General features: G+C 37.6%; 1 protein-coding gene across 1 annotated transcript in view; it reads left to right on the top strand.

Annotated features, from left to right (window-relative positions):
* plch2a (phospholipase C, eta 2a) overlaps nt 1-14,728 on the top strand; it is a 111,357-nt gene that overhangs the window by 78,334 nt on the left and 18,295 nt on the right. The window contains exons 12-16 of the mRNA XM_049485540.1: nt 8,359-8,457; nt 8,576-8,676; nt 8,774-8,862; nt 10,487-10,669; nt 11,967-12,074. Coding sequence (XP_049341497.1) covers nt 8,359-8,457; nt 8,576-8,676; nt 8,774-8,862; nt 10,487-10,669; nt 11,967-12,074 — 580 coding nt within the window. The remainder of the gene's footprint in view (nt 1-8,358; nt 8,458-8,575; nt 8,677-8,773; nt 8,863-10,486; nt 10,670-11,966; nt 12,075-14,728) is intronic.

The following is a 14,728-nucleotide window of genomic DNA, read 5'->3' as shown; positions in this document are numbered from 1 at the left end:
GGCTTTGGAAGATGTATATAGGAAGACGTATATACTGACATTTTAGTTATATAAAACAAAAACATAACATGCTTCATCAATTTCTCATTTATTTGCGAATAAAAGTGTAAAAAGTACAGAGACCCACGAGTTCAAATGTGATTCTACAATAAGCAAAGTGATAATAAAAAGACAACAAGCTAAATAATAATATTAAGAGAGAAAACTTTATTAAATTCAAATGAAAAACTCTTCATAAAAGGAGCAAACGCTGCCTCCAGCAGGTGTGAGCGGAGCTCTTCTCCCCTATTATAAGAACCTCTTCCCCTGGGGACAAAATAATCTGAATCAGTAACAGCACTTCATGGAGAACGTGCTAATAATTCCACAATTTACACATTATATCTCTCAGTTACAGGTTAATCTACAGTTTTTCTGTCGTTCTGATGTTGCTAGCATGCCAGCGGGGTTAGCTTAGGATGTTAGAGGGGTTAGCTTAGCGCCCCAGCCGCGTTTGGTACTCAGAAATCCAGCTAACGTGTTTAGCTTACATGTATGTGTACACATATATAGGGAAAATGGGCTAATTCTAAGGATCAATGTCTGGTTTATAAACATTGATATCGGATCATTCAAATAAAGTTCGATTTGAATCTGAAAATCGAATTTTTAAACACACCCCTACATGTAATTCATACCACAGTCTTCCTGCTATTGTTCTGGTTTGTACTAGTGGTGTGCCAAAATATCAATAAGGCAATATATTGCATATTTTCTGTTTGCTATACATTATCGATATTTGATCTTGTTTGTATCACTGTATTTTTTTCTGTAAGCTTATTTTACAAAGTTTGATTGAAAGGATTTGAGCTAGCTGTGCACTTTGTTGTATGTTGTTTCATGTTACTGTCAAATTTTGTGAAACTGACAGCAATAAATACATAATTTGCTTATTTAGAAGCATTTTATCCTTGTCAGTAAAATATTGTAGAGAATTGTCTTAAGATATATATATTTTGAATATTGCATAATCACAGTATTGTGATATCATCGTTATTATAGGCAACGTATTGTGATTACGAACATATCATATCATGAGATGCCCTCTGATTGCCACCCCTGGTTAGCACTAATGCTAAAATGCTAGTGTGAACTACTAAGGTGCTAAACCTTCCTGACCCTTTAAATGCAGCTTTCTAACAAAGCCGCATCTCCTCCGTAGACCCATAGAGGAGGACTATTAGAGAAAACGACGGCCCTGATAGAGCGCCGAATGACTCATTGGCTTTCTCCCTCGGGAATTAAATGACTCGCAGCGGATATGATTCGGTTCCCTATCTGGCGTATCAGTAGCCACCTTGGGCAGCCGGAGGAGATAATTGCTGTTGTAGTCTGAGCGTGTTGTAGTGTGATTAATGATCCACAAAACACTAGTTGTTGGCAATTTCCTCAAGGGTCATTAACACACAGTGCTCCGTCTCAGCGCTACAAAGATGCATCGGCATCACGGCGAGAAAATGTGCTGTGAGGAAGCAGCACATCTTTTTTAAGACAGTGACAGAAAAGTGTGCGGCATTGGCGGAGGCTTGCTTATCGTAATAGAAGCATTTGCACACACACGTGCATGTGTGTGTATGTGTATGTGTGTGAGCACATGCTTAAAGTGTGGTTTTCCTCCTTCAGAGCAGTGCTTTGTAGTTATTTTTGGTCCTCCAGTGTGGATAATAAAGAGACGCAGTGTAAATACCTGCACACACCTGCAGCTCCGTATGCTTGAGGTTAGCTCGGAAGAAGTGTGTTTGTTGGTGTTTTGTATGGAAGGAAGTCTCCTCTTTGCTTATATCCTCTTCTTCAGTATGGCTGCAGGGTAGTGCAGGAAGAAAAAACATTAAGGGCCCTATTGTACACCCTCCGCACCCCCGCAACAGTTCCAGTGGTCTGGAAGTGAGGCGTGTTCAGGTAACAATGCATCTGTGAGCTGATGTATCAGAACCGAGTCGCTGCACTTTCCTCCGAGCGCTCTGAGATGATACTTATCAATTCTGCATCTGCAGCAGAGCAAAAAGATGCAGTGGCTGATTTCATATGTATCAGACGAGGCATGTGATGGCTTTCGCTCTCCTGGTGTTGGAGCATCACTAGTAATAGGGGGAGTCTTAATGAGTAGGTTGGGTAATTGGCCATGTAAATTGGGGAGAAAATAAGAAGGAATTATTATAAAAAAAATATTTAAAAAAAGCATTCAGAATTTGGTCTTCTTATTTAAGGATGCTTTCACGCCTGAAAGTCCGGACCGTGGTCCGAACCAAGGTTCATGTGTTTGCTACATTGTATATATTTGGTCCGCTTATTTTTGTTTCCACACTGCAGTTTAGGGAGCGCACCAAACACCTTTGTGTGATACTCCTGCATCCTTACGGCGTCACTTACGTATCGATGTGTTTTCCTTAACTTGACGCTGATTGGTTTTAGAAGGACATGCGTCTGACGTTGGAGTGTTGAGAATTCAGCGGGTGGTTCATTCGGGGGAAAGCCTTTCCAGGATAAGGATAAAATAAATGAACAAATTATTTTCGTCTCCATAGTAGTGTTGCTATTGTGATTTTTATACCAGCAGCAGCAACTTCAGGCACAGGTTAGTTAAAATTCTCTAGGTTAGGTCAAATTCGCCAAATGAACGTGCTTGTTCTGAAGCAACTGTATCGCCGCTGACAGATAAGGAGGAAAAAACTGCAGTTGCTGAGGAACGCCTGCTCAGCTTCCTGTAATTGGTCCGAAAGTTCGAACCATCCAGAAAAGTGCTTTCACACTGCAGGCGAACCGGACCATGGTTCAGAAGATCTGGACCGAGACCACCTCTCTTGGTCGGAGCAAAATCTGGCTCTTTGGTCCGGACCGTGGTTCGCGGCCCCTTTCACACCTGCTACTTTGGTTCGGACCAAACTGAAAAGTCCGAAAGTCCGGACCAAACGAGGCAGGTGTGAAAGCACCCTATAAAGAAATGTGACCTGTGCTTACAATTTGCTCCTTATTTAAGCTGTAATCAAGTCCACCATTCCTGATCTTGACGTATATTTTACGGTTGGAACAAAGTCGATATTTAAAAAATTGCGACCCCAGTTAACCTGATAAAAACTTGTGAAATAATAATCAGACTTAAAAAAACAGTACTGTGCTTGCACACTGCAATCACACTTATTAAAAGGGGGAGATGATGTGAAGACTAGAGGGATGTGAAGACTTGATGTAGGGTATGTAAGCTTGCTAATTGTTATTTATAGGGTGCTTCATAAGAGGCTCTAGGAGGCATGGTCCTCCACCCAAACTTTAGTTATTTCATCACCATCTTCTGGAAGCACTTGTAAATGGGTATCTCACATCATTTACACTGGAGGAGGGGCTGGTTACAGCAATAACCCTATTTTAGAGATCTATAGGGCACCGTTCAAATGTGGATCATGCAGCTGGATTTAGGGCGTGTTGGTGTGTCTTTGGTATCATAAAGGCGCAAAAAATATGCCTTGTGCAGCTAGAAACGTGCAAAAGGCATAAACTAATTATCTTTGATTAATCACAGGTGTGTTTTCAGTGTAACATGAAATAAATCAATCAGTGTGTCACTTTTAAGAGGCAAGTGAGCTCTGACTTCGGCTCGTTTGTATCTTAACAGTGCGGCGCTTTGTGTGTCTCAGTAAAGGATACTGACCTGCACATTCACGCTGTTAACGTACACCAGCAGCTCATTTAAGAGAACAGCAATGTTATTTTATGCTTTATTCTGTTTATTGTTGAGTTAAAAGTCAGGTTCGTGCTCTGCCAAGTGTCTGTGTGTGTCTTTACTGAGATCTGATGATTGACTGTTGTCTAGGTTTATATCGGTCAGTGGCGCACCTGTTTTTTCTGCCGCCAAAATAGCAATATGGCAGATTTTTACCTGAACATACTTCACTTCCAGACCACCACAACCATCAGTGGAGATTAATTTCTAAACTCTGGCGCTATTTTAAGGATGTGGGCGCAAGGTGTGAAAATAGACTGTTGACGGGGTGTAAGGTAGCAAAGAGCATTGTGACGCAATCTTGCACAGGGTGTACAATAGGGCCATAATGGTGTTTGGTGTGGTGTTTACGTCACAATAATAATAGTAATGAATGTGGTTTAGGTGATTAGATTATGATGCATCTTCAGGACTGATTGTATCCCGTTCACACCTGTACCTGTGCTGGCAAGTGTGAACAGGGTCTAATATTTGGCACCGAATCTCCATCATCCAGTTCCTGTGTATCCATAAACTCTCTCTGAATCCAGTGTTTACACTTGATCCCTCTTCACTCTTTCTTCCTCTACTTCTCCACTTCCTGCTGCTCTTCTTCTGTAATCAGACGTCTAATGAATCCTGTAATCAGGCCGGTCGTGCTCCTTGGCTAATTGTAAGTGATGGCTTGTGTTGTAACGGGTTTGACAAAATGATTTGAGACTTCCTGCCCTTCAGGTTAATGACTCAGCTTTATTTGGATTGTTGACCGAAATTGCAGTTCCGAAAGCTGCGATTCAAGAGCTATCGAGCATGACCTCCTCCACCAGCGCTGGAGATGCCAGCACATTATGAGGATCCAGACTGAAGAGTTTGCAGGCTGCTGCTGCACCCTAGTGGCTGAATATATTACAACTTTCTTATAGAACTTTTCAAATGCTGGCATATAAAAATTCAGGGGTGAATGTTGTGTTTGGGACTTTTGCCTCATTTCAGCAGTTGCAGGAGAAGTGTATTATATCTGGAAATATTTTTTTTTTCAGATATCTTCAGTTCAGAGATTATGCCATATCATATTTGCCTGATTATACTTCAGAAAAAGTGGATAGTTTTGATTAGTGTGTGAAACATGAAGTAGTAATAAATGAATAAATATCTAATATATGTAGTATATTTTAGAGCTTTAAATCTTCTGCCATTGAATCAAATGTAAAAAGGATGGAAAGAAGAATAAGTCATAAAAATGGCTAGTCTTGAACATATTCGTTCTTGCTCTGTTAATTCTAGGCACTGTTTAATTCACTTTAAAACACTGCGTTTTCAGATTATTATTATATAGATAATTATATTTGTATGAAATATATTGCTTAGAGAGACTGAGGTTAAGCAAAATCTACTCTAAACATCCACCCCTCATAAGCAGCATTCAAGGGAGGGTAGTGGGATGGGTATGATAGATATTGGCTACCTGGAACCAAATGGAACGAATTAAAATTCTTGGCAATGAGTTATTGAAGTGCAGGGGTATATATAGTGAGCTGAACAGGTAAAATCAATACTCTGGTGATTGTGGTCTCTCAGGTGTCATGTGATCAGTCATGTGAGTGTGTTTTGAGTCCAGAGCTAGGAAATTACTGGTAGACACAGGTGCATGAGGAATAGAAACACCATCAGCACCAGATGTGGCATAAATAAGGAGAACATATTAATAATAAATATTAAGTGAAATTAATAATAATAACTTTCTTAAAGGGGTTTTAATCTGGGTTTTAATCTGGGTGAAAAAAAATTCTTGGACACAATAATAGATTGTAATGTCTAAATTATTTAAAAATACAGCTCTTTGATGATCCTTGATTTTAGCAAATTGTAAACCTCTGGAATAAAATCAAGAGGAAGATGGATGATCACAAGCCATCAAAACAAGGTGAAGTGCTTCAATTATTGCACCAAATCCAAAAGCAGTGTGTAAGACTGGTGGAGGAGAACATGCCAAGATGCATGAAAAACTGATTAACTGATTAAACTGATTAAAAACCAGGGCTATTCCACCAAATATTGTTTCTGAACTCTTAAAACTTTATAAATATGAACTTGTTTTCTGTGCATTATTTGAGGTCTGAAAGTTCTGCATCTTTTTTGTTATTTCAGCCGTTTCTCATTTTCTGCAAATAAATTCTCTAAATGACAATATATTTATTTGGAATTTGGAAGAAATGTTGTCCGTATTTTATAGAATAAAAAAAACATTTTTCATTTTACTTAAACATAAACCTATAAAGAGCAAAATCAGAGAAACTAAAAGTTTTTTAACACCTTTAAAGAATTATTAAGCTTGTCCAGGCAATACTGTGGACATGACAAAAAGCCACCCCAACTCCCTACATCAAAGAATAATGTAATAATATAAAGGTAAAAATTTCTCTATATTTGTAATAATGTGTTCATTCAGAGTGAATCGTAAAAATTATTGTTACACAGTGTTTGTATGAAGTTTGTATGAACTATGTTGCGACACAAAAGGTACATTATATTCATACTGATCTAAAGCCACTAATAGGATAACCTAGTCATTATGTACATGCAGGTTCTCAGACTTTCTCAGACTGTTATGTTGCCACGTAACACTACTGAGACTAAACCTGACCAGCTGAAGCAGTTCATAATACTGTTTTTATTGCTCCAGAGTCTAGACTTGCAGATTTTGTTACATGTCTTTACCAAGTGTTTTTTTTTTTTTGCTTGTGTGGTTCAGCCACAATCCAGGAGTTCTACTGTTGATTTTTAGTTTCTTAGATTATTAGAGTCTATATTATTTGATTTTTTTTATTAAACAACGTAAACACAAAGTCACTACTGCACTGCAAGTAAAATTTACAAATTTTGAGGCAATAAATCTTTTCTTTTGTTCTCATACGAATTTGTATCTTACCAAGCATTGTAGGTGTAATATTATTTTTGCTTATTTTAGGGGAAAAATACTAAATCAGTCTTACTAGAATTTTTCACCTTACTTAAAGTAATTTATACTAACAATAAGCACACAAATTCACCAACCAAGTTAATCAGATTCTTGTGTCCAAATTTAAACCCAAACATATGTGATTTTTTAGTTAAAGGAGAACTCCGGTGTAAAATGAACTTTTAGTGTAGTAAAACATTTCAGACTGGGTGACACAGGGCTTAATTTGATCTACTAAATCGCTTTTTCCACCGTTATCTAGCTTAAAGTAGCTTCACACCTCCTTGCTATAATCTGGAGAGCCCTGACATTTAACATGAGGCATTGATAACTTAAAAAGTGCACAAGAAGCTTAATAAAAACCTCTGTTTACATCTATAATGCGAGCTTCAGCTCCGTGCGACGCAATCACTGTACTGATAATGACATAGACATATACATACATAGATGCTGCATAACGTAGATGCTGCATAACCAGGAGGCAGGCTATGCAGAATCTATGTATATATATATATATATATATATATATATATATATATATATATATATATATATGTCTTTCCCTGAGTGTTCTGGTAAGCCAGGGTAATATTAGCTAGAGGTTTGTCACACATAGCTTGTTTTAACATGGTAAACACGCAGACTACAATCTGATATACTCCCTTCTGAACAATTAAAGAGCTAGCGCGGTTAGCGGCTAATGCTAATGCTGCTCCGGGGATGGCAGTGCTAGCCGGGGATGGCAGCAGGCTACAGGCTGATAATACTCACCTCTGAACGGCGAAATAACGGTTAGCGGCTAATGCTAATGCTACTCCAGCCCCAGTTTCAGAGAACTAAACAGAAACTCCTTTAAGTATAATGCTGTCTTTCAGCAGAGAGGCTTTACTGCTCCTTACAACCTGACTGGTAAAATACATACATAAGATGCAACGGATTACAAGGCAATGATGATTTTTGGGAAAATTAAAGGATTTTAAGTGCACCTTATTGTGCGAAAATAGAGTAGATTAAATCTCATAACTAACTCTCACTGTCATACACCTCTCTTAATCTTTTTCTTTTTCTCACTCACACACACACACTGCAAAAAATCTGTTGGCAAAACTAGACAAAATATATGTATATTGAGATGCAAATGCCTAAATGAAGCAAAAAATCTGCCAATGGCATGGGGTGAGCAAATTTTTCTTAGGAAGATTCCTTAAAATAACCAATAACAAAGTATCAAAATGAGTGAAGTAAGACTTCAATCAAGCCAAAATTCCTTATTTTGTGGGTTACATTTATACAGAAAATTCAGAATAACTTGACTTTGTGCTTATTTTAAGTTTAAATTAAATTAAACGAGGTGAAAATTCTAAATAAGACTGAATTAGATTATTATTCCCAAAATTAGTAAAGTAATCTTACACAAAACAATGCTTATTAAGTCAAAAATTCTGATCATAGAAAAAAATAAGATTTATTTCCTTGACATTATATCAATTCACTTGCTAAGATTTAGTTTTTTCGTTTTCTTACACAGACACCACTACAGGGGTTTCGGTCCTGAATTTATCAGCCTTTTCACTTCACACTTTTCATGCCTGTTTACATAACAACAAGCCAGTGCCCTGGATGACAGATTGTTGTTTGTGCCTTCTTTTCTTATTGTGTTCAGGGTAAAGGAGATGACGCGATGGACACTGGTGACGAGGCCAACCCCAGCAGCAACAAGCGCATGGGCAGGTCATTCATGGGCAGCTTCTCCAAACGCAAGGTCAGATTAGACACATACACACACACACACACACACACACACTCTTCCATGTTGGCTCTAGGCTTGTTTTGAGGAGCATCGAGTTGTTGATCCTTCGCTGTGTTTTCGTTTGCTGCAGAAAAAGACAAGCAAACTGAAGAAGACGTCGAGTTTTGAGGACACAGACACGGATCAGGAAAGCTCCAGCAGCGCCTCTAAAGCCCCCTTACACCACAGCAGGTAGGATTATAATGGCTTAGTGAGCAGGAACACACCTGCGTGCCTCGGTGTGTGTGTGGGGTAAGATGTTCACCCGGTGTGACTGTTTCTTCCACAGAAGGAAGAAAACCATGAAATTATCCAGGGCTTTGTCTGACCTGGTGAAGTACACAAAATCCGTGGCCATGCAGGACCTGGAGACACAAGGTGAGAGTGCAGGAGGGTGGAACTTCTTACAGGCTGACTTTAAAACCAGTTTATAAAGTTACCAGACATCTATTAAAAGTCCAAAAAAGTTGTGGTTGAATGCTATCTGTGTTGATGTATTAACAGATATGGATAATCTGAAAAATTAATTAATTTATTTATTTATTTATTTTTCAATGATTTGATCAAGTTTGGCCCACACTTCCTCCCATAATTCTGAAGCTTGTAGCATCACTAATGTTCAAAAAGTTCAGAAGGTAGATTACTTTGTATTTACAGTATTTTACAGACTTTAATGCGCACCTTCAATGAAAGGCTATTTTCTGGTCTATTTTTATACATAAGGCTTTGGGTGATTTGGTGTCTAAGTAAACAAAACTGTAAAACAAATCAAAATAAATTTTATTCCAAAGTCAAACAAGCGCTAGAGGTTAATCTACACCGATTTCTCTCCTGAAAACTATTTATTTTATTTTATTTTTTTTAACTCTTCTTTTTATTTGCCGTAAGCTTTAATTTCCAATATTTGTGACAGTACAGTTAGCAGCAGCACTAGCTAAGGTAAGGAGCAGCGCTAGCCGCAGTTAGCAGCGCTTAGCGCGAGTAAATGCCACCCAAAAACGCTACATTGAGAAACCCTGAGTGTTCCGTTTAGCCAGGGCGCTACCAACTATCAGCTAGCAGTTTGTCCCAAGTAGCTACAGTCCAATATACTCACCTCTGAATGGCGAAAGAGCTAGCCCTGCAGTTAGCGGCTAATGCTAATACTGCTCCAGCCTATGTTCTGGAGAAACTTCACTGAAACTCCTGTATAAAGCTGTACTTCTGCGGAGTAGCTTTACTGCTCCTTACAACCTGACTGGTAAAATTTATACATAAGGAGCACCAGTTTATAAGGCGCACTGTAATTTTTTTTAGTCTTATAGTGTGAAACATAGAGTATATTGAAATATTGTTTAAACTCTTACGTTCTTAACCCACTCTTACTCTTCTAAATCTTCTGCTTACAATCATCTACACCCTGTGGACGCATCTAACATACCTTGTTTTACAGCAGTAACACTTCATAATATTGTACCATAGTTAATAGATAAGTCATCACTGATTAAACTAACTTTTGAATGGGCATCAGTGTGGTACCTCCATCCACCACAACACACTAATAATTACACTAGTAATTAATGAGTAGTTACTATGAAGGAGACATAATTAGTCTCAGTAATTAATGTTGGGTTAATAGTGAAATACTATAATCATTTGTTTAGTACAACTCACTGAGTAATTACTCAATACTCCTAGATAGTTAAGAGGATGGAATTAGAGGTTAGTGTACAGTTGCAAGAAAAAGTTCCCTCCTTACTGTGAATGTTAACATGTTGTGTTCAATAAAACCATGCAAATATATAATTATTTGTGTGGTTATAATTTAAGCAGACTGATTGTCTATTGTTATGATTAAAAAAGTTACATGACCAACTTATGCAGAAATCTAAGTAAGTACTATTCATACTACATGGCTAACTATGGACCAGTATTATAAAGTATTACCTTTACAGCTTCTTATGCTATTTTATCTCTTTTCACTTTTTATGTATATGTTTTTTTTGTACTGTTGCTGTGGCAGGTGGGAGCAGCTGGCTGGTATCATCACTGAGTGAGACCAAGGCACACCAACTGATGCAGCAGAAGCCGGCACAATTTATACGCTTCAACCAGCGGCAGCTGTCCCGCGTCTACCCCTCGTCCTACCGAGTGGACTCCAGCAACTTCAATCCGCAGCCATTTTGGAACTCCGGCTGCCATCTGGGTATGCCTTAGTCCACTGCCAAAAAGCCACACACACACACATAAACACACACTGGTGAAAACTGTGGCATAAACCATACATGTATAATGAAGAAACTGGGGGATGGAGTGAGTGCTACTGTCACGGTGGCCAAACACAGGAAAGACACACATAGATACCTCACACACAGTTTATTAAATGAAGGGCTTAAACTATAGGAATGGTCAGGGACAGGCAAGGTCAGTAAGAAAAAAGCAGCAGAGACAAGCAACATACCAGAGTGCGCAGGCAAATAGGTCATACACGGGATATAAAAAAAATACAAAGAAGAGCAAGGCTAAAGGACAGTTAACAAATACAAAAATAGGTCGGCAACTAGAAAGCTAACAAAACAAAGTAGCGATCTTGGATCAATACCGGGCAACGGAGGAGGGGAAAACAGGGGGTATTTATACTGGGAGACACAGGTGAGAGTCATTTCAAAAGCTGGGTGAGCCAGAACGCCGAAGCATCACGTAATTCGGCATGTCTAGGAGGTTGGGCGCAGGTGCGTACTGGGAAATGGAGTCTTTAGAGGTAATACCAGAGTCCAGGACAGACAGACTGACAGCATCAGGGTTGATAGCAATTAAAAAATAAAAAGCAAACAATGACAGCATTTGGTAATGTCCACATGTTTCAGACTATTTATTTTGTTTTATTATTAATATTAACTGTACAATTTCTTTTTAAGAAAGAGTTGTCTACTTTGAATCTTCTAAAACATAACATATTCTGCTTTGTTTAACACTTTTTGTTTCCATAATAATTTCATATGGTTTTATTCATATTTTAGATTACTTTAATATTAATCTACAATGCAAATTTGTTTTTTAATAATGAAAAGCAACTGAATTTAAGGTGTGTCCACACTTTTGACTGGTACTGCATGTTTTATGAAAAGCAAACGGTTTAAAGAGTTGAGATTTATTACCCTTTCCTCCTCTTTATCACATTTTATATGCCTTTCTTTCTCTGGAAATTCAGTTACACATAAAAAATGTATAACATACCGCACAATATGCCTTGGAGAAGATCTTTAATGTTGTTCTAGAGAAGAATCATATGAAATATCTTCTGCTGAATTTTGAAATGAAAGTAATAGTCTGACCTAATGCTTGTTTTAGAGCTTAGACACCTCTAAATACAGACCATTTAGACAATTAATACACATTAAATGTAATTGCGTAGGTTTGTAATAAAATGTCTAACTGATATAGTATAAAATGAGTATAGTATAATTATGTTCTTCTCTGTTCTTTATGGTCTGTGTTTGCAGTGGCTTTGAACTACCAGTCTGAGGGCCGCGTCCTCCAGCTGAACAGAGCCAAGTTCTACACCAACGGCAACTGTGGCTACGTCCTCAAACCCAAGTGCATGTGTGAAGGTGAGGGCGCGTTTTATCTGCGGAGGGTTAATGGGGTATCGTCCAAGCTGGAAGTGATGTTATATACAGGAATGGACTGTTGGATTTAGTGGTATTGATGATATCTTAAAGTTACAGGTGTATACAGCTGTTTAGACACCTCTAGATTTTTATGTGCTACGGATTTAATTTGTTAAAACAAATGTATTGTATTAAATGTATTTTATTGAGATTTTAATCTTTCAGACCTTGCATTCATTACAATGTATATAATTTATATTCTTACTTTGTTTTTTAAATAGGTGAATTAAATAGGTGAATTAATTATATGTAATTTATAACACTTTTTTTATATTTATTTTAGTGTTTAGGGGTGGCTTGTGAACAAAAAGGTTAATATTAAATGTAAAATAAAAATGTTAAGCCCGGGCCTCTAATCCAATAGACATAAAATGTATTTAATTAGTTACTTATTTTAATTATTTGCATTTAATGTTAGTGTAGATTGTATGTTATAATATTAATAATATAAAATTTTGTGTGCATTGCATTATTATTTTTTATTGATTTATTTTTTTGTCAACACTCTCACATAAATCAGGTCTGACAGTGTTCAATGATTGACCAACACAAAGTAGCACATAATTGTGAAGTGCAGTGAAAATGATATGTTTTTATTTTTTATCAAATAAAAATCTTAAAAAGTGTGAAGCGCAAAAAATATTACTTTGAAACCCCTAAATAAAATCCAGTGCGGTCAATTGCCTTCAATAGTCACGTAATTAATTAATAGAGTGCAGCTGTGTGACATTTAATCTCAGTATAAACACCTGCTCTGTGGAGGCCTCAGTGGTTTGTTAGAAAACACTAGTGAACAAACAGGAGCATAAAGACCAACAAACTCATCAGACAGGTCAGAGAAAAAGTTGTGGAGAAGCTTAAAGCTTTAGGGTTAGGTTAAGAAAACATATCTCAAGCTTTGAGCATCCCAATATGCACTGTTCAATCCATCTTTCAAAAATGGAAAAAGTATTCTACAACTCCACACCTACCAAAACCCATGGTCACTTTGAAGGAGCTGCAGAAATCCACGGCTGAGGTGGGAGAATCTGTCGATTGGAAAACTATAAGTTGTGCTTTCCACAAATTTCGCCATTATGGAAAAGTGGCAAGAAGAAAACCATTGTTCCATATTTCTCCTGGATGCTCCTCTGTGACCAAGACAGCAAGTCTTTGTAATGTATCAAGAGCCACGGTATCCAGGGTAATGTCAGCATACCACCAAGAAGGACCAACCACATCCAACAGGATTAACTGTGGACGCAAGAGGAAGCTGTCTGAAAGGGATGTTCGGGTGCTGACCCAGATTGTATCCAAAAAAACATAAAACCACGGCTGCCCAAATCACTGCAGAATTCAATGTGCACCTCAACTCTCCTGTTTCCACCAGAACTGTCCGTCGGGACAGTAAATTATTGTGGTCTAAAACCAGGTGTTTCAGTTTTATTGTACAACCCCTGTATATTAACAGTAAATCATTTCAATTGAAGTCTTCTATCAAATTATGTCAAAAGGTAAAAAAAAAAAAAAAACATAATATCCACTATATACGCCACAGTGGTCACAGTGGCTACAGTGTTGACATTGGAAAATGACCCTTTAAGAACAGTTCCCTCTATACAGCTTATTCTGTATTTTTTCAGTGGTGGATCTTGAATGTGGGGGAATGTGGGTAATTAGGTTTAATATTTGTCTTCATGAGATCAATCTTCCTGCCTGGTGTTCTGCAGATCGCATCACTCAGCATTTTTGCGGGCAATAACCTTATCAAATGAAATTGATCATATCTCTCTGTGTGAATTTGGCTTCTGTCGAGGATTTATTTCATAAATGTGCCTAAGAAAGCATTTATTCAGTATTTCCATTGTTCTTTAATGCACAAATAGTAAGTATGTGACTTTCCAATGCTGAGAGGCAATATATACAGTTAGGGAAAAATAAGAGACCACTCAGACATGAGTTTCTTTGATTTTACCAAATTGAAAACATCTGGAATATAATCAAGAGGAAGATGGATGATCACAAGGCATCAAACTAAGCTGAACTGCTTGAATGTTTGCAACAGGAGTGGCATAAAGTTATCCAAAAGCAGTGTGTAAGACTGGTGGAGGAGAACATACCAAGATGCATGAAACCAGGTCTTTTTTGAGGTCTAAAAGCTCTGCATCTTTTTTGTTATTTCAGCCATTTTTCATTTTCTGCAAATAAATGCTGTTAATGACAATATTTTTATTTGGAATTTGGGAGAAATTTTGTCTGTACTTTATAGAATAAAACAACAATGTTCATTTTAACATAAACCTATAAATAGCAAAATCAGAGAAACTGATTCAGAAACTGAAGTGATTTCTTAATTTTTTCCAGGGCTTTATATATAGTATACACTGCCTGGCCAAAAGAAAAGGTCGCCACTCGGATAAAACTAAGTAAATGATCTGGGGTTAAAGCTGCAGTTGGTCAGGTTTAGGTTCAGCAACAGTATGTGCTGAAAGAATGAGGTCAGATGACTACCTGAATGGATTTTTTCTTCCCTGATGACATGTTCATATTCCAATATGAATTGTGAAAATGCTGGAATTGTGAAAGAGAGATTCAGGGAGCATGAGATCATCATT

The sequence above is a fragment of the Astyanax mexicanus genome, chromosome 12, assembly GCF_023375975.1.
Source record: "Astyanax mexicanus isolate ESR-SI-001 chromosome 12, AstMex3_surface, whole genome shotgun sequence".
Classification (NCBI taxonomy): domain Eukaryota; kingdom Metazoa; phylum Chordata; class Actinopteri; order Characiformes; family Acestrorhamphidae; genus Astyanax; species Astyanax mexicanus.
This window is presented reverse-complemented; position numbering and strand designations above follow the sequence as displayed.